General features: G+C 42.9%; 1 protein-coding gene across 1 annotated transcript in view; it reads right to left on the bottom strand.

The window, feature by feature from the left end:
• The window catches only part of VWA3B (von Willebrand factor A domain containing 3B), a gene marked incomplete at its 3' end in the record, with an annotated part of 51,473 nt that extends 32,847 nt beyond the window's left edge, over positions 1-18,626 (bottom strand). Inside the window, exons 1-7 of the mRNA XM_009081110.1 lie at positions 18,587-18,626; positions 16,794-17,015; positions 14,732-14,826; positions 12,139-12,389; positions 9,622-9,781; positions 3,712-3,881; positions 1,777-1,901 (exon numbers count right to left, since the gene is read on the bottom strand). Of these exons, the coding sequence (XP_009079358.1) occupies positions 1,777-1,901; positions 3,712-3,881; positions 9,622-9,781; positions 12,139-12,389; positions 14,732-14,826; positions 16,794-17,015; positions 18,587-18,626 (1,063 nt within the window). The remainder of the gene's footprint in view (positions 1-1,776; positions 1,902-3,711; positions 3,882-9,621; positions 9,782-12,138; positions 12,390-14,731; positions 14,827-16,793; positions 17,016-18,586) is intronic.
• Positions 18,627-20,359: the final 1,733 nt, after the last annotated feature.

Raw genomic sequence — 20,359 nt, 5'->3', positions numbered from 1 at the left:
ACTACATTTGGAAGATTAAATCTCTGGTTCATTTTCTATTTATTTCCTAGTATAGTTTATGTCAGGCATCCAAGAACCAGTTTCAGAGCCCATTAGTGAGTAATTGACACTTTTGGTTTTATTGCCTTATTATTACACCCTTGAAGGAGTTTCTGAAACAAGAGACATCAGACACAGAGCAGAATAATGTCTTCAATGTGTTTTCTTTTCTGAAAGGACTTCAGATTCTGCATAGGACAGAAACGCTCCCATTGGCTGCCAGTGATGTCACAACTGCTTGTAATACCCAGTAAATGCAGAAAGCTAATTGTGCTCCTTTTTAATGTGCAAATTCCACTCCATAATAGCAATAAGACACAACAGACAATGCACTTCAAGGGGATTACTGCCCTTTTGAGCGATTAAAGCTGTTCAGCTCTCAGCTTTAGAAACAGTGGTGAGGAAGTAATTTCAGTCCTACAGGAGCTCTAGGCCCATCTATTGAGAACAGGCTGAGTGTCCTGAGGGAAGGGGAAGGCTGCTCCCCCCATGCACACCCCAAACGTGGGCCAGCAATAAAGCACTCACAGCAGACTGAAGGCAATCATTGCACTGCTCTGAATTAGTATGAAATGAGAGAGAGTGTTTTGAAGCAAACTCTGCTATTGTTTTCTACACGCTGCGTGGGTGAGGCTTGAGTGTCCCTTCACAAAGTAAAAGAGCAGGTGACACCTCACTCTCTTATTTCTGGCCCCTCACCATGGTTCTTTCTCTTGTACTGTTCTAGCCACAGTCCTAGTGAAGGATAAGTTAGCACACAAGGAACTAGACTACAACCCAAACATGAGCCTGTTAGTCCAAGGCTGACAAACTGCCTTAATGTGAGTCACTAAATCCACCTTAAGCCATACATTCCCTAGCAGTAAGAAGAGGATAACACTGTCCTAACTTTGGGGCAACATTAGTGCCCCCAGCATAAGGGGCATGTGAGCCATTAGAATAAAGAAAGAGGTTTTATGCCTCCTGATATCTAAAACAATTGGATTTTTTTAGTTTACTGTCCTGCTGAGAAAGACATCGGGACTTGACATACAAAGCCTCACTTGACAGCACAAATCAGTCTCCTCTCAGCCTGGCTGAAACCTCAGTCCAGTGCCACTGAACACTGACCCAGAGGAAGGAGCACTGTGACTGTAAGAAACACACTGAGCTTTCTGCCCAGCTCCACCCCCATCAAACTGTCTATTTTGGTGGTTTCCTCCTAGGTTTTTTCATCAATCGTCCCATCACTTCGCACCACCTTCTCTATGGTCACTTTACTGAGCTTGTTGCCTGTCTTTATGACAAATTCATCAGGAATAATTGCTTGAGAGAAGCAAGTCAACCTCATGTGGATTAATCCCCTTCTATTACACATGAACTTCGCAAATATTGATGTGATATCAGATGTCTTTTCACACTATTCCTCTTCCTTTCTGCCATTTCTCTATACATTTTCATAAGGTCACTGGCATAAGAACACCAGTGTTATTCTTCATATTCCTAAATAAATGTTTTTCTTCTCCCTTTTTTCGCTTCAGCTCTCACATATACATCCTCTATTCTCTTCACTTCTCCCTTTTCCTTGCCCTCTTCTTTCTACCCACAGGATTTCCATTTGACCAGTCCTGTCCTCACCCCACCCATGCCTACAGTAGGTTTCTTTTGAGTTTACACTCAGCAAGTTCCTGTATTATATTTTGCATTCCAAAAACTCATTGAGAATATCAGTGTAATCTTGAGGTTTATATTATCTACCTAGTGGTATTCGTCCTTCCACTTTTCTGGAGTTCAAAGCAATTAGACCTTTTCCATCCTCTTCATATTTCAGTGCAGGCCCAGTAGCAGCTCTGTAGTCATTCTTCTCAGTAAAAGCATGGAATCTGTAACACAAAATGAGTTTTCACCAGTACACAAACTCCATAAATACTAATGTTAAAGAGATGTCACACATGCAAGATCACAGTGATGTACAGCTTCAGAATTATTTGCTAACCTAATCAAAATATCTAAGCCTACAACTACAATGAGATTATGAGTATTACCAAGCTTTTATGTACATTTCTGTACCGTCTGAAATCTTCTCATGTAGAACATCCTTCCATATTGGCACTACTTACTCTGAGGCACCTTCCTTTTCAATTTCCTGGGAATCTATTTTTAATTAATGCTTCTAACATGCCGAGCAAGCATGTAATTTGAGATGTCTGAGATGACACTAACACCTTTTTATCAGATTATCCTCCCAGTTGAAAGCCCAACAGGAACATTTCTTTCATTATTGACATACAAATCAGGATGGCAAGCAGATTCCATTTACCCTCATTGTCAAAACAGGAGCTCTGAGAGCAGGAAAAAGATGTGTTTCTAAAACAGAAGTGCAGTAGAAACAGGCTCAAGCCACAAAAAGCCCACGAACTTTGTCATTCCTATGGAAAAGCTGACTTAAACTTACAGACAGTTATTGGGCAAATACCATGTAAAAAAAAAAAGACAGTGAGAATCATATCAAATAAAACAATTCCTTTCAGCTCCCTGCCACAACTCTTCTTGCCTCTCTTCACCATACAAGAAACATTCACTTTCCTCCAATAAAGGAGGTAAAAACACTGCCAAAAGAAACTGAAAGATGGTGACTGGTGATGTACCTGGTACCGTGGAGGTACCATGGCTCCACAATCATTTTAAACACACATCAGACCAGAGCAAACACAACACTTTCCCACAGCCTTGTTTTTGGCAGACACTCCATCTCTTAAAAGCTACTTTTAAACACAGATGGCTATGAAAGAGCTAAGCAGCTGCCATCTTACCAATTGCTCTGCTGTCATTTGGGAGATTTCTGCTGTTGGAGGTCTTCCCACTCTTGCACAAACGGCAGTGAACAGAAAGAGCTAGCAGCAATTTCACAACTCTGTAACTATACTGGTGACTGGTGTTAAGCAGACAAACACCTCCTGACTCCTACTGCCCTCCTGCTGCTCAGCATGAGCTTGGTACTGTGGAGCTTTGTATTTGTTCATTTGTGCTCCTTATTTTGATATCAGAATCAAGATTTAATTCTTCTTATCCCTTCCTACTGAAGGCTGATTCTCAGCACATGGCTGATTCCCAGGACAAAGCAGCCAACAAGCCATGTGGAATATATCAGTTTCCACCAAGCATACCAAATGGATGCTAGGGAGCATGGTACAGAACTGCATTTCCACACAACCAGGAAGGATGGATAACACCCCATCAATTTTCTGTTGTTCCATGAACTGGCCATTTAGGACAGACATTTCCTTTTCAGTACATGTTCGTATGTAACAAAACTCTAGATCCTTTTCTGATGCCTGTGGATACTACCACAGTACCAAAAAAATGCAATAAATTCTTGTTTTAGTTTATGCTGTGACCCCTTCCCCTGAACAATTTTCCAGACCTCAGAAGAGGAGCAGATGACAGACTATTCAGCACATAAAAGGGGAATGGCCTTTCTGCAAGCAAGTGAGCACATATGTGGAGAAAAGCTTGTCTGTATAAGCAGGGTCTACATATCTCTTAACACTATTTCCTCAGTTTCCCCAGATCACTTACTGAACTGCTTTGCCCCATTTCTTCATGGATTATATTCAGGTATCTCCCAATATCATTCCTATCAGCAAGGCACTTTCCAAGTACTGAAATCATTACTGTCCTTCTTTGTCATACCTGCCAGAGGCCAAGCAGCTCCACTTCTTCAGGAAAATAATAGTTTCATCTTCCCTAGCATTGAAAGACACAGTGTGGACTGGACAGGGGCCATCAGAAACCTTCTCAAGGAGTAGCTGCTTTGTGTGCTCTGGAACATCACCCACAGCAAAGTAATAAACAGCTTCAACCTGTCATTAAACATGAAAAAAAAAGGGAATTGGAAGACATTGTTTTACATGGACATCTGGTACTTATTCAAGCACTGTCCTGTGCTGAGTATAGAAAAATTTGGTAGAACTGATGAATTACTTGGGCTGTAAGATCTTCAGATCTTTGGTTCTTTCTCACATTTATGCTCATAATCCAAATGAAGTCCACACAAAATTCCCTGAAGTGGGAGCAGAACCTGACCCACAGCCCCTGGGCCTGATTCTGCCCAATGCAGGCCCCTTTCCCCAGAAGTTAACTGAAACCAAAGGAGGTGTAAGGAAGGACAACTGTATTATCAGTCAGGACAAGGCTCTGTTCCACATTCTACTCTTATGAAGAGACATGCTATGTTGGTGCCTTGCCAGGGATGAAAATCTGTAGGAATTTTTATAGCAGACATGGTTTTCCTGCCAGCATGTATTTTCAGGCTAGGAAAGATGCATTATTATTTGAATGCTACTGCTGGTATTTACAGATAATTTGTATGTTTTATACTTCCCAGGGCAGAGCCAGGTTTATATGACCAAATACACTTATATTCTGAAAATGCTACTGCAAGAAGAAGAGAGAAGCTGAAGAAATGTCCTTTAGTTACTGTTGAGTGTTACACTATGAGGGATTTTATGTTACCTGCACTCACCCATGCTAACAATCCCCATGGTGAGTATGTTTCTTCAATTTTCATTAAAAACAAATCTAGGAAACAGCTGTCCCATGATGACTTTCAATACAATGCATACAGCATATCGGTCCTATGGCATAGTACATATCTACTGAAAAATATCTGATAAAGTATGTTCAACTGAAAAAATACAGTCACCTCTGTGCACAGCAAGATCATCAAACAGATCCTCCTGGAAGCTACGCTAAGGCACATGGGAAATAAGGAGGTGACTTGTGACAGCTAGCATGGCTTCACTGAGGGCAAATCATGCCTCACAGATCTGCTGACCTTCTCCAGTGGGATTACTGACCTCGTCTACCTGGACTTGTGCCAAGCATTTGTTACTGTTATGCATGACATCATTGTCTCTAATCTGGACAGACATGGATTCGATGGATGGACCACTCAGTGGATAAGGAATTGACTGGATGTTGCACTCAAAAAGGTTGTGGTCAACAGCTTGATGTCCAAATGGAGACCAGTGATAAGTAGTGTTCCTCAGGCATCAGTGTGGGGATCAGCACTTTTTAACATATTGGTCAGCCACATGGACATTGAGACTGAGTGCTGCCTCAGCAAGTTCGCTGAAAACAAGAAGCTGTGTGGTGTGGTTGACATGCTGGAGGGAAGGGACCGAAGGGCCCTGTACAGGCTTGAGACACGGGCCTGTGTGAACCTCATGAAATTCAACAAGGCCAAGTGCAAGGCCCTGCCCCTGGGTCAGGGCAATCCCAAGCACAAGTACAGGCTGGATGGGTAATGGAATGAGAGCAGCACTGGAGAGAAGGACTTGAAAGTGTTGGTTGACAAGAAGCTCAACACAAGCCAACAATGTGTGCTCACAGCCCAGAAAGCCAACTGTGTCCTAGGCTGCACCAAAAGCAGAATGGCCAGCAGGCCAAGGGAGGTGTGTCTCTCCCTCTAGTCCACTCTCGTGACACCCCACCTGGAGCACCACATTCAGCTTTGGGGCCCCCAACATAAGAAAGACATCCACCATCTGGAGCAAGTCCAGATGAGGGACATGAAGATGATCAGGGAGCTGGAGCACCTCTCCTATGAAGAGAGGATGAAAGAGTTGTTCAGCCTGGAGAAGAGAAAACTCTGGGAAGACTTTATAGCACCTTCCAATACTTAAAGGGGCCTACATGAAAGCTGGAGAGAGACCTTTCACAAGGCCATACAGTGAGAAGACAAGGGGGAATGGCCTTAGATGAAGGAGGGTAGATTTAGAGTAGATACTAGGAAGAAATTCTTTACTGTGAGGGTGATGAGGCACTGCCACAGGTTGCCCAGAGAAGCTGTGGATGCCTTGTCCCTGGAGGTGCTCAAGGTCAGGTTGGATGGGGCTTTGAGCAGCCTGGTCTAGTGGAAGATGTACCTGCCCATGCCAGGGCGTTGATACTAGATGATCTTTAAGGTCCCTTCCAACCCAAACCATTCTGTGATTCTGTGGTTATATGACTAGGAATCCTGGGATGTGCACCACAAAAGACAAGACAACTATTTGAACCTGGGATGGCACTGAGGAAAAGTTTCCACATACATATAATTCCATGCAGTAGTAAAGTAAATTCAGTACCATCTGCAATTGTTCTCATATATTTCTTCTACTGCCTTTGATACTGATTTATATTTCAACTCCCTGAGTGAACAGACTAGCACATGAACATTTCTTTTCCAGTTAGTACTTGAAGCCTTTAGGCTGTAGGATCCTTGTACTGTTCCACATCATCAGCTTATCAATACACACTGACATGGACTTCTAGATTTCAGGCTCCCTCCCTCGTCTACCTTTTGCCACAAATACTTAGGCTGACCCTCAGTACTGGAAGACATCTCTCAAGCAGCAACCCAATCTCAGGCTAGACCAGGCAAACTAATGAAGCAGCACCTCACCACCTTGAGCTTCTCTTGGATCTTGTAGAGGGGCCAAGACACTCCATGTGGGACCCACAGTTACAGACTCCACTTGCTTGAGAGCAAGCAGATCTGTGGTCAACCAGGTGTCCTAGCATCACTGATATATTTAGACAAATACTGAGGGTAAAGAGAACAACGAATGTGTTTAATTAAAGTGCAAGATGAACAAAAACATTATTAGCTTTAGAAAAAGGTGCACAGAAACAAAAATAAAGAACTGTTACACCTATATGTGTTTTAGTTCACTTTTACAAAGTTCCCTCTCTGCCTCCTCCAGCCCAAAAGCTATCTGAGAATGCACACAGCTCTCTCAGATGAGCCCCAGTCCTTGGATAACACCATGCTCCTATTGCTTTGTCTGAAGAGACTCCTGGCCTGGAGGAATGCAGGAATATTGCACAACCACTTTTCCCAGTATTCCTTCAGATTCACATCTTCTCCCTCTCCCTCCTAAGACTGCCAATAATTCATAAACTTGATAATCAATAAGAATAGCAATTCTCACACTTTCTCCAAGGGATTTACTGCCTGCCTCTGCAGCTTTGAAAATGCAGATATTTATTGGGCATAGCTGATACAGAACCAACTCCTCACAAGAAAATTAAAAAAAAAAGCTAACCACATATAATCCATTCAACTACAAACCCAGCAATGCCATACCACAAAGGAAATGTTCCTTACAGATTAATGGGGAAAGGTTAAAACCTTTCCAGTTAGTACTTCATATTTTGAAAATTGTAGTTTATACCACTGAAAAGCAAACAAAATTCATATAAGAACAGGAAGGATGAATGACATGAACAGTTCTTCATGGTCCTGGTGGGAAGGTGGTTTTTGGATGGGTGATCCACACTCCATGGAGTGGCACCTGTACAGAACCACAAGTTTGACACTGTGGATGCATCTGTGGCAGGCAGAACTCAAAGGATTTCAGCCTGACAGCAGAGTGTTCTTGAGCTTGGGACTGACAGATCCTGAGGAAAGGAAATCTAAGGAGTCACCACGCATGGGAAGACCAGCTAAGGGAATGACAGGAAGAGCCATGTCTGGGGAGAAAATAAAAAGAGCTATTCTTTTGAAGCAAATTTTCTTGATGAAGCCAGTTCTGAGGCATGGGTCGTTTATGACTGTTGAGTAAGTAGACAGATTCTGCCTAGGACTGAACGAGGTCTCCCCCAGCTGCAGTACAGTGAAGCTTGCCCTTAAGTGAACTGTTGGTTATGACTGATAATGACTCTATTTAGGAGTAATTGAAGTTTGTTTTATGCTGAACACCTGTGACAATTGTTTCCTCTAGATTGCTCATTAGCCCACCATTATCCAGAAGAAAAAAAAAGAGATATCTCACTGTTGGCCAGATTTTAATTTCTGTTTATTCACACGGAGACCCACCAGGTCCAACCAGACTTTTCCCCCTCCAGACAATATTGAAATATAAATACAATCTTTTTATTTACCCACCAGGTAATCAGGACTACACTGCAAATTGAGAATGTTAATTAAATTTATGAAGGAGGCATTAAAAAAAGCTGTCATAAAAAAATCTTGCTGGTGCACAATTTATTCCTTACCCAATTCCTTTTTAATATCCCTTTCCAAACATCAAGGTTCATCTGGATGAAAATCCAGCAGCACAGGGAACCAGAAAGTAACTCAAGCCAAATTTACCTTCTCCTTCAAACAGTATCCCAGAAAGAGACTTAAAAAGGAGTTCGGATTAGATCTGTGCACAGGGATGGATGTCAAGGGCAGTGAAAACAAAATATTCTACTCCACACACAGTAGGCCCAATTTTTCATTAAATTCAGGCATTAGGGAACTGAAAGTATGTACATTGTAACCAAATTTCATATAATATCTCTTTAACAACACAAGTTTTAAGTGACTAGCTCAAATGATGGCAAATGTTTCACGCCTTGTGACTCTGCCATGATGAATAAAGTAATAATGCACTTTTTGAAGTGAACATGTAATTTCAGGAATAACTGTGCATCCTTCTGGGATGCATTAAGAAGAGCATTGCCAGCAGGTCAGGGAGCTGATCCTGCCTCTCTACTCCGCCCTGGTGAGGCCACATCTGGAGTGTTGTGTCCAGTTCTGGGCTCCTCAGGACCAGAGGGACATGGAGCTCCTGGAGCAGGTCCAGGGGAGGGTGACAAAGATGATTAAGGGACTGGAGCACCTCAGTGATGAGGAAAGGCTGAGGGAGCTGGGGCTGTTCAGCCTCAAGAAGAGATTACTGAGAGGAACCTCATTAATGTGTTCAAGTCCATGCATGGGAAGCGCCAAGAGGATGGATCAGACTCTGCTCAGTGGTGGAAATCAATAAAACAAGAGGTAACAGCAAAAACTGATACACAGAAAGTTCCGCCTGAATACAAGTGAACTTCTTTCCTGTGCACTCACTGAGCACTGAACAGATTGCCCAGAGAGGTTGTGGATTCTCCCTCACTGGAGATATTCCAGACCCACCTGGACACAATCCTGAGCCACGTGCTCTAGGGTGGCCCTGCTGGAGTAGGGAGGTTGGACCAATGACCCACTGTGGTCCCTTTCACACAGAATCCCATGGTTCTGTGGTCCTGTGATTTGTCTGTGTCCTAGAAGAAACTCTAGCTGTAACCTGGCTAATGAAAAAGGATTTGGGTATCCCTATAATGAGTTAATGCTTAGATAAATCTCTGTATTTACTGTTTGGGATTTTAAATATAATTTTCTATGAGCATATTGGATACATAACAAAAGAAAAATGGGTTTCCTGTCTTCAATAATGTTAATACTAGCAATTTTCTCATAAACTTGAAGCCCTGAAAAACATATTTGGCAAAGAAAGTAGAAGAGAAGGTGTTTTCTCTTTCACTTAATGACTGAATATGTTTTTTTGTAATTTATTCCGGGTACTCTAGAAAAGAAAATAAACAAGTTTCTGCATGCAAAATACAGCACATTTACATAAACAGGTCATCAGTCAGCAGAGTATGCAGCTACACTTGGGGGGAAAAAAACCACTTTCCAAATGCTGTCATTAATATTTATCTTTGCAACAGTCATCAGGGCAAATCACAGCAGCCAATCTGGCACTGGATATTCTTGGATTTACTTGAGGCTTCAGGAGAGATGTATGAGCTTACCGCCTCATCACCCATGGCTTCCAGCAGGGCTTCAGCAGCCTTGGTGTGGCTGACAGCTGTCATATGGTCCAGCTTCCAGAGCCACCTCACAGCAGACTGCACGGTCTGATCACACACAGCAGCAGCTTTCTCTTGCCACTTGGTAAGATCCTGAGCTGCCCTGCAAATGAGATTAACTCCAAATCAGAAATGGTGAGAATAATGCTGGCAGAACAAAGAGTGGAGCTCTGCTATTGTTACATTTCCTTTGTATTCTTAGGCAATAATTACAATACAGCACAGATACTAAATCTAGGCTTGCAATGAAAGAAGCAGAGTTAAAATAAAAGCATTAGAAAAATACTGTAATTGTATAAGATTTTTTTCAAGACAACTGTTTCCAAAGTAGGGTCAAGAGAGCTAAAGTATTTTAAAGAGAGTTCCTGTTTCATGCCTGCCCTTAACAGAAAAGCTCAATCAGGTTTTAAAAATATGTGTATGAAAAAAAAAGTCTCATTCCACAACTTGACCTTTGTGTCAGATCAGTTTAACTGACAAGTTTTTTTGGTAGTCAGGCTGATCTTTAGCTACCCACCAAAAAGAAAACTTGTGATGCTAAGCCTTTTAATATTTTAATTTATAAAAGGCCTTAGTCTTAATGGAAGAACAGAAGCACAAAGCAAATGAGAGTATTTGCCTGGGCACTTGTACATAAAAAGCCAGAAAGCAAATAAAAACCCAACCAGTTCCAGTATCTGTCACAACAAGCACTGTTTTGAAGAGTTCACTGCAAATCTGAAAGACAAGTATGTTTCCTGAGTTTCTTTAAAGTAATAATTTATATGCTATATTGTCCTTGTGTCTCGAATTTGACTTGGTTTTGCAGTTCATTTTTGAAGAAAAAGTTCTCTGTGCTTCTCAAAAGCTGTGGAATTTACCTGCTCTGGAAGTGATCTACTTTGGGAAATGTCTCCTTTTGTAAGAGGTTTCCCAGAGACGTTGTGGCTGTCCCATCCCTGGAAGGGGAGCTTCAAGGCCAGGCTGGATGGGGCTTGGATCAACCTGATCCAGTGGAAGATGTCCCTGTACATAGCAGGGGGGTTGGAACTAGATGGTCTTTAAGGTCCCTTCCAACCCAAGCCATTCTGTGATTCTACTATTCTCCTTTTCAATTCTCTGTTGTATCACAATCTAGCGGATTAAGATAGGGCACCAGAATCAAATCTGTAGGACAATGCTTGGGTAAACTGACATTAAGAATCACAGTGTTAACATCGTGAAACCAATTTTAAAATTACATGACCTAATTTGTGCATCATTTTTTCCCACTCATCCATCCAAACCTAAGCTAACACATTCAAACTTTTCTGCATATAGGAGGATTTTTACAGAGATAGGTAAAATTGGAATAGCTGCTTCTATTCTTCTATTTGTAAGTAAATGCAAATTCATTTACTCCTGTTAGGGAACAAGCACTTGTCTTTTGTTATGGAAATCTACTATTGTTTCCTAGCTCTCCTACTGATTTCTGGGACTGTGGAAATGTATAAAAACACAAATGGCTGTGCCTATGGCACTTGGGGGAGTGTCTGTTTAGCTGTAAGGCAGAAACCTGTAATGTCTAAAGACACAAGAATGCCTAGGCAGTCAGATAGGACCTCACTGTTTCACTCTCTAATACTTAGATGTCTGAAGGGCATTACTGCTATTGCAAAGTCCACCTTATCATTCTGGTTTTCTGTGCTAGGTTTGTAGAAGGCATGTATCAGTATTTGGGATCTGTGACTCTTTATCTGTTTGTTCTTCAGGGTAACAGTAGTTTTCTGCTAAATGGAAGTAGCGAGTTCAGCATGAGTATGGGTGAAACTTAGTGGGAAATTTATAGATATTAGTATGACATGAATCATGACAATTTCCAGTACCAAAAGGATCTTATCCAAGCACAGATCTATATGGTGGTGCCCAGACCCTGGTGGTGTTCACAGCCAGGTTGGATGAGGCCTTGAGCAACCTGCTCTGGTGGGAGGTGTCCCTACCCAGGGCAGGGGTTGGGACGACATGATCTCTAAGGTCCATTCCAACCCTTAAGTTCAATGATTCTATGATGTGCAACTCCTTTTTATTCTCCAATAATGGGCTGACATGGACTTCTTTGTTCAGCCTGGAGAAGGCTCTGGAGAGACTTGATTGTGGTCTGACAGTACTTAGAAGTGGATATAAGATGGGGACAGACTTTTTGGTATGGCCTGTAGCAATAGGACAAGGGGTAATGGTTTTAAACTAAAAGAAAGAAGATTCAGACTAGATATAGGGAAGAATTTTGTTTACAGTGAGGATGTTGGAAAAAAGGAACAGGTTGCCCAGAGAGGTGGCAGATGCCTCATCCCTGGAAACATTCAAGGTCAGGCTGGCAGGGGCTTTGAGCAACCTGATCTCATAGAAGGTGTCCCTGCCCATGGCAGAAGCTTGGAACTAGATGTTCTTTAAGGTCCCTTCCAACCCAAACCATTCCATGAGTCTGTGGTTCTTTCTACTTACCAGATGAGGTTGAATCTGGCGATTTGGATCACCTGTTCCACGAGTACCATGGTGAGTGCATCCCGGCACAGTCTGAACTCAGCAGGAGCTGCAGTGCCAAAATCCAAGACAATGACAATGTACTGTTCTTGAATCACTCCGAATATCTGCCGGCTCTCACTGGTTAACCATTCCAGTCGCTGCTCATATAGCTCAATAGCTCCCATTAGACAATCCACAAAATGAAGAATCGGTTCTTTCTTGGCTGTCAGCTTTATTCAAATGAGGGAGAGAAGGAAATTGAACAACAAAACAAATAATACAAATGCAGCCTCGAGCTTAGCACAGCTGCAATAGCTGGTTTGCAAGTGTCAGATATGCCAGCCAAGGTAGCAGTGAAAACAACCCATTTTCCTTCCCCTGTTTCAAGAGCAAATACTTGACAAATGCATCTAAGCTATAAAGAAAAGCACTGCATTTTGCCCTAATTGCTTTTCATAATCTTTTTATATGAGCATGGGACAGTGCCAGTGGGTTGTCTGACTTGTCTGTCTCAAAACTGGAGCAATTAGAATGAGCTGAACGCAGCCTAGGATGTAGAAAGGGCTGCAGAGCAGATGGGTGAACAAACGAGGACACAGAAACTTTGTACCTTCTCAGACTAGAATTCTGACTGGCTCAATAATTTTTTACAGCAATCCAAGAGAGCATATGGTTTGGCTCTTGGGCACTTCGATCTCCACCTTGTCTTTAGCATTTGAAAGGAAAATGTAAAATGTTTCTTGTTTGTCTTATTATTTCACTAACAATGCCCAGCATTACAGCTTAACTATTTGTGGGTAGGTGCTTAGACAAATTTAGTTCAGATGACTGCAATCAACAACTAAAACTTCCCATCCCATCCCAGTAAAGTAAGAAAAATACAGAATCAGTATTAAAATTAAAACCAGCAGATCCTCCCTATGAGTACATGTATACATGTTCACCATGCAGAATGACTTGTGGGTTTAAAAATGCACTGCAGATTCCAGTAAAGATATTCCCCCAATATCTCTGACCCATGTAAGCTGATTTACCTTCCACCTCTAACTACCTTTCTGGGACTGAGTACAATACGTTGCATATACAAATGTTTTTAAACAAAAGCATTCATCAGGGAGAAGATACTTTGTGTGTCAGTCTGCACACTTCTACCTTTCATTTGTATTTTTCTCTGTTGTTCAATGTTAGCTAGGGCCCTGTAATGTTCCTGCCAGATACAGAGTCCCAGGCTGTCTGCCAAAGGAATGTAGGCCTGGGAAGGAGCACTTAGAAATCCTGTTTCCTCCTATGACAACCAGACTCATACAAATAGGTTTATTGCACTACACCAACCAAATCTCATCTTAAAATAAAGCATTTTTCTTGCAGTATCCTCATACTTATAGTCAGCCAGTCCAGATTTCCATTTCTCTGAGAGCTGGAAAACTTCTGACTGTCCAGCCTAATTTTATTCATGGCAGTTCATACCCATTTATTTTTGGACTAGCCTGACTTTTAGCATAGAAAACTATAGCTTTTCCCTATCCCTGTAATTTGCCTTTCTGTAGCATTCAAGGGCAATAATGCTATCCTTCATCAGTCTTCTACAGGCCTACATACATCACCATCAACCAAGTCCTCTTATAAGACCAGCACTCCATTGCAATTCACCCTACTACTGAGCAGGTACTAGCTCTTCCCAGTACCTGCTCTGGTTTGAATTGCTTCTTCTGGGCCTGTGGCCACTGTACACAATCTTGTACTCAATATCCCAAATGAAACCTGACCAGATCTCGTATAGTGGCAAGAATGTCTTTCCTACTGCTCACAACATGGCCTAAGATTAAAAGTCATTATGTAGAGGGGGAAAATTAAGGAAATAAGGCTCCCTGAAATGGTTCTTTACCAATTTTTAAGCCTTCTGCCTCAGAAGTGACTCTAGTCATCAGAAAAAAAATGACAAGCCATTTGCTTTTGTAAAGCCCTTTACAAATTAACTCTGTCCCTTCCTCACACACAGGCGTATCTCTTCAATCAGAATCCACCCTCCTAACAATGGGGCTGCCAGCAGCTGTTGTTAAGACATTCCTTAGAACAGGAGCCTGGGCAGAGATCCAGCTAGCTGTCTCTATAGAGCAGCCTGAGCCTTTTGTGACCTGCTGGCACTAAGCAAAGCAGCACTTTGCATTGGCAACGACAGCGTATTACGTCTTCTAATTTCAGATCTCCATTTGTTTTATTGATTACGACTTTATTTTTTGCTTAACTCTCCTGAGCACCTTCTTTTTAAGAAGAATCTTCTTTCAAGTCAGGGTAAATGTTGCTTGGAAACTGCAGGCTAGTCTAGAAAAGATTTACTGCAATGCTGCACCAAGGCAAGAGCACCGGAAAAAAAAGATACCTAACTTCTCTACCACTGATCTTTATCACTATCAGTTTGACAAAGCAGAAGAAAGAACGATGCAAAGATAAAGTTCTCGCAAAGAATATAAATATTTTGTGCCATAGGGAAGCATTTTAGTCATGTCATTCTGTTACAGTGACAACAGTTTCTAAGTGCACAGGGAAGACACCACAAACTAGCCACACTTACGTGATACACACTGCTGTCCTGTGCTCTCTCGTCCTGAGGAAACAGATCATCTGCATACTGAGAAGCCACAGGTTTCCCCAGGGTGGTCACATAATCTATGGCAAAGTTTACAAATGGTCAAGTTGCTCATCGTAAGGACTACTTCAAACAGATATTTGTGTATATTAGCCATGTGTGAGGCACATGCGTCTGTATTGAGCCCTTGATGTTAAGAAACATTCTAATTCTTTTTGCTTTACAATTATTTTCTGCCTAAATCAATGATAGGGCCCCGAGGCCAGCAACAGGCCTTGGCTGCCTTCATCAGCCTCAGCTTGAGTTCCTAAGCCTGGGCACACAGTCTTTGCTTTAGCTGTGTTGTAGGTGAACCTGCCTCAAGTTCTGCCAGTGAGCCTCTCCTGGGTAGACCACTCTGCCCTGTAGCCTCGCCTCATCTCCAGTTCTGTCTCCTGGTTGTGGACTGAAGACCTATGTGATGGTCTTGTCTCCAGTCTTACTTTTGGCTCCATCTCCTCCTGCTCCTGGCTGCACTCCCTGGCTGGACCCTAGACGTGGTTCATCACCTCACCCTGATGCAGGACTGCATCCTGGTCAGTGAGGACACTGCCTGGGCTGCAGCCTCCTTTGGCTCCTTCTCCAGTTCTGTCTCCTGGTTGTGGACTGAAGACCTATGTGATGGTCTTGTCTCCAGTCTTACTTTTGGCTCCATCTCCTCCTGCTCCTGGCTGCACTCCCTGGCTGGACCCTAGACGTGGTTCATCACCTCACCCTGATGCAGGACTGCATCCTGGTCAGTGAGGACACTGCCTGGGCTGCAGCCTCCTTTGGCTCCTCATTTTCCTCCTACAGAGCAGCCCTGCTTTTGCTGCTTCCTGCTAGTTTAGTCAGAAGTGGGGAAAAAACCCACATCTAATTATTTATAGGTCAAAAAGCTACATGGGGCTTTAAAAAATGAGAGGTTTAGGCAATCTCACAACAGAACTTGTAAATATTTGCCTGTCAAACAAAATACAAAATCTGGTACAGATAATGCTGTTCTCTTACTCAACTCAATCAGCACAGAAGTGAGTGCAACTAAGGAAAAGGTTGTACTCTGCTCTTTCAGTAGCTAGAAATCTTCTACAGGATCTCCACTGATAGGAAAACACTAGGGGTGGGAATATTTAAGGTCACAGAGCAGCTATCTCTACAGTGTGCTGTCCTGCTAAGCCAGTACGTTCTGCTCCCAGCACTAACAACTTTAACCCTGCCTAACAGCTTCCCCATCTGCAGCATACAGGATTTCAGGAACTGCAGTGGTGATCTCTGAATGCCCCATGGACACAAGTCAGCCAAAATCTTAAATTATGCAACCTAGAACAATTGCAATACATTACAATTCCTACTTCTCAGGCAGCAAGCTGTTCAAAGAAAAGAATATCTTACCATGCTCTGCAAAGCACCATTATGGCAGTGGTTAGTAATTATTAGCAAACTCTTCCCCTCCAGCTGTCAGATAACTGAAAAGGAACATTTTTCTATAGCCTGACTTTGCATGAAAAGCACACTGAATTCTAATTAAATTTAACTGTTTCCTTAAAGCTGGATACCCAGAAATAATCTACTATTCCCAAGCAGTTAGCTAACCCTGATGATCAATAGTAGAGCACAGGTTATGGCATGGCATGCATTATATTTGCCATCTGAAAATAGCCAGAGATCTTATCATGTGTTATTTACAGAAAAAAAAGAGTAACAGCCTCAGCAGCATGAGCTATTTCCCAGCTACAGCTACATTGGAGAGGATGTGAACTGGAGCCTAGGGTAAAGCAACAAACAGTGCAGTTGAGCAAGGAAAGCCCTTCTCAGATCCTAAGTCTTTCTCATATCAAAAGGAGAGAGAGTTTCTCAGTTCTCTGAACTGGCAATGCCAGCAGCTGTGGATACAGCTTCCCTTTCTGCCATCATCATAAGAGACAACATGAAAATCTCCACTGTGTATACTGGGGTGCAAAATGAGTGTCAACCTACAGACCCTTCAAAGTTGGGGCGGTTAGTAGTCTATTATTGATTTGTCTTATACCTTTCCTGTGCTGGAATCCAATCTGTGACAAAATCTGGGATAGGGACAGTTTGTTTCTTTTGAGACCATAACGTCGAAGCCATTTAGAAGATGAAATGAGGCACTGTACATCTGTGCTCCAATGACTGGCTGCCAGTCTCCTTTTCTCCTCTTTTGATTTCTTCTCATGCGCCTCATGGGAACCTTCAGGATCTTGTCCGTGCTTTGAATCAAAGGCATGTGCTGCAAAGAGAAATGAGGGGAACACAACATTTGTACTTCAACCAAACAACTCCAAACCCAAGCGAGATGAATCGTCTCCTTTTCTACCTGTCATCCACAACCCTCTGTACACACATAGCTCACCTCTTGTTTTCTTTTTCTTATACTGAGCAATGTTCTTAATCTGGAAAGCTGCTCTCAGTCCCACACATCTGCTTGCTGTTATATCTTTTCAGTCATCTGTATACATTTACCTCCAGTTTCTTAAAGAAAATGTCTCTTGTAAGCCCTAAAATCTAAGTTCAGTTTGCCAAACGGCAATTTTTCCAGATCCTAAGACATCTTTCCTAAGTCTTGGAAATCAGAACTCATGATAGGCGTCCAAAGATAGTCAGACTTAGAAGCATTACACAATAAACAAGGATTTCCTGACAATTATGTGTTGAACTCCTATCACAAATAATAGCAGCACCCACAGCAAATCCCAACTTTATTGCAAGGCTGGTGAAACTCTGCTCACATCGTTTGCCTCATGCGCAAATGATGATTCAGTGTTCTGTGATGGGTCATGTTCATGCACAGGAAATCATGAACCTGAAGGTCCAGATTCATTTTAAGTTCTACAGGACAACAAACACACCTCAGCACTGATGTGTAGTCGGCTGGGTTAGCTCCACTTGCCACTGGCAGCAGAGGCAGCACAGAGCCTGGAGCAGCTGAGGCAGAAATGGAAGCAATGACAACAGTGATGTCTCTGTTCCTCAGCACAGAGGTTCTAGGAGGACTTTAGCATTTCCTGTTCAGTCCCAAAATATTCTGCATGAGCTAAGCAGGGTCTAGTTGATTAAATATCCCTGCTGTATCTAAGTTTTCTTTCTGTGGACTTTGGAAATTTCTATTTATTTTTCCCCAGCATCAACATCATCTGGAGTACCCCAGTCCTAGATTGCCCCCTGTAAATGTACTGCATGGACCAAACTTGTCCAAAATACAAAGAAGGGCACTTCTGTCTTTAATGACTGAAAGATAACCTTCAGTCTAGTATGGAATATGATCAGAACTCTCAGCTAAGATCAAATATTACAACAAGTGACCTGGGTACAAAGGTTCATTAGATAGAGAGCTCCTCAGCTGATAGTACATGAAAGAAAAGAGACTATTTTCAGAAACCATCTTCAGTGAGTGGGCTCCCATACAGTGCAGAGCTCTCTCACAGCCATCAGTCCTACAGGCAGTGTGCTGGGCTGGCATGTCTGTAGAGCTTGGCATTTTACCAACTCTTCTCCTTTGCTCCACACAGAAGCAGCAGTGACAGATGTTAACACTAGAGAGAGGTGAAGGTTTGCAGCTGCTTGAGCTTTGTATATAGTCAGGCATTGTTTATAGTTATTTGAACAGTCTATTCCCAGTTTCCTTCTCCAAAAACACGTCAAGGCCAGCACAGCACCCCACACACAGCCCAGGTGAGAGTGGCACAGCTTCAGAATGGTTTGTACACAGAGAGCAGCATGCACAGCACAGTGCTTCAAAAGACTGTGAAAGTTACCCAGAAAAACATGGAATCTATGCAACAAGAGTGCTGAAATACTCACAGTCACTCCAGGAAAGTCTCTTAAGTGGACTGCCAGTCATGATAGATCTCTTGATTGGCATCTTCTCTTTGCTTTCTTCTTAAACCCTGAGGAATTATTATGTTTTGAAAAATGCAAAATATTGCCATGCACAGGTCAATATGAACTGGAGACCAGTTCCACATGCCCAGCCAGTAATAAACTGCAGCAGGATGAGCTCAAGAAAAATAATATTCTAAAGTAAAAAGGATGTCTACCCCATGTCAAAAAAGGCTGAAGTCAGATTTGACATACTCAGAAATAGGAAAGTAGGAAATTGGTAATAACATTTCCCTTCCTTCACTCTAAATTATCATAAAAAAGAGCCAATATGCTAGAAAAACAAGTGTGGTGCTTTGGCTTGCTGTCATGCAGTGGTATTATATCTGTTATTGCTTTGCTGTATACCTTTTCTTTGCTATAATCCAATTTATGACTAACCCTGGGAGTATCTGAGATGAAATTTTGTGAAGAGATTCACAACTTTGCCTCTAAGACCACAAGATGATTCAGAAAGAAAAGGAATTGTGTGTGTACACATGTACATGAATGTGGTAGAAGGCCCAACTGTGAACAAGACACAGCATATGAAAACAAAGCACCAGACAAAGCAGGGAGGCACACACTGGCTGAGTGTATTTGCTTTGAGACACTCTGCTTTGCCATTTACTTGGCTCTTCGTTTAACAAACACGATGAATGAAGGAGGGATGTTTATGAATCACTAGCAGGCCAGCTGCTAGCTATTGTCATCAAGCAGTTTTTCCTACAGGAAAAGCAAAAATGGGATAAAATATCAACTCAAAGGCAGCCTCTTGCCTCTTTCTTCATTGCACAACTGACCATGCTGTTTATTCCTCTTCCACAGGGTTAAATACCCATATGGAAACATACAAACCATTCCAGGCATTGTCCTGCTGATGCAGAAAGAGTGAACGGCATGAAAGGCAGAGAGGATTTTACAAAACCAGGAGCTTTTTGCAGGCTAACACCCCTGGTTTGTGCAGGATGTGTTCCCAGCAGCACAACCCCTGACCAGCACAGTTTAAGGAGCCTTTGGCACAGGGGCTCAGGGCAGGCAGTGCCCTGAGTTAGTCTTCAATCCACAACCAGGAGACAGAACTGGAGATGAGGCTATAATACAGGGCAGAGTGGTCTACCCCGGAGAGGCTCACTGGCAGAACTTGAGGCAGGTTCACCTACAACACAGCTAAAGCAAAGACTGTGTGACCAGGCTTAGGAACTCAAGCTGAGGCTGATGAAGGCAGTTAGGGAACGGGCACAGCGAGTCACAGAAATGACATTTCTCTCTCAGGAGGCAGAAATCACGTTACAGCACTCTCAGGGAATACCCGAGCCGCGTTCCAGCAGCGTCAGGGAACCAGTCCCAGGTGCCGCCTCATTTCCAGGTGCCCAGAGGTGGCAAAGGGTTTTCCCTCGCCTCAGCCTCAGGCGCGGGAGGCGAAATCCCCTCAGAGCGCCTGGAAATGCTGGCGCCGCGCGAAAAGGGCATTTCAAGGGAGACAAAGTGCTCTCCAAGGGAAACAGCGAGTTTTACCCCAGTCTTGGAAACGCGACTCCAAAAGCGATGGGAGAACCTTCAGCCCCGAATCCCAACAGGCTGTGCCAAAGGGTGAACCAGAGCTCGGCTGGGCATCTCTCCCCGCCCGGGCCAAGGCAAATGAACCTCTCCACCCGCTGCTCTGTGAGGGCCCGGGGGAATCGAGGCCTCGGGAATGTCTCGGGAATGTCTCGG

Source organism: Acanthisitta chloris, unplaced genomic scaffold (assembly GCF_000695815.1).
Source record: "Acanthisitta chloris isolate BGI_N310 unplaced genomic scaffold, ASM69581v1 scaffold5688, whole genome shotgun sequence".
Lineage (NCBI taxonomy): Eukaryota > Metazoa > Chordata > Aves > Passeriformes > Acanthisittidae > Acanthisitta > Acanthisitta chloris.
This window is presented reverse-complemented; position numbering and strand designations above follow the sequence as displayed.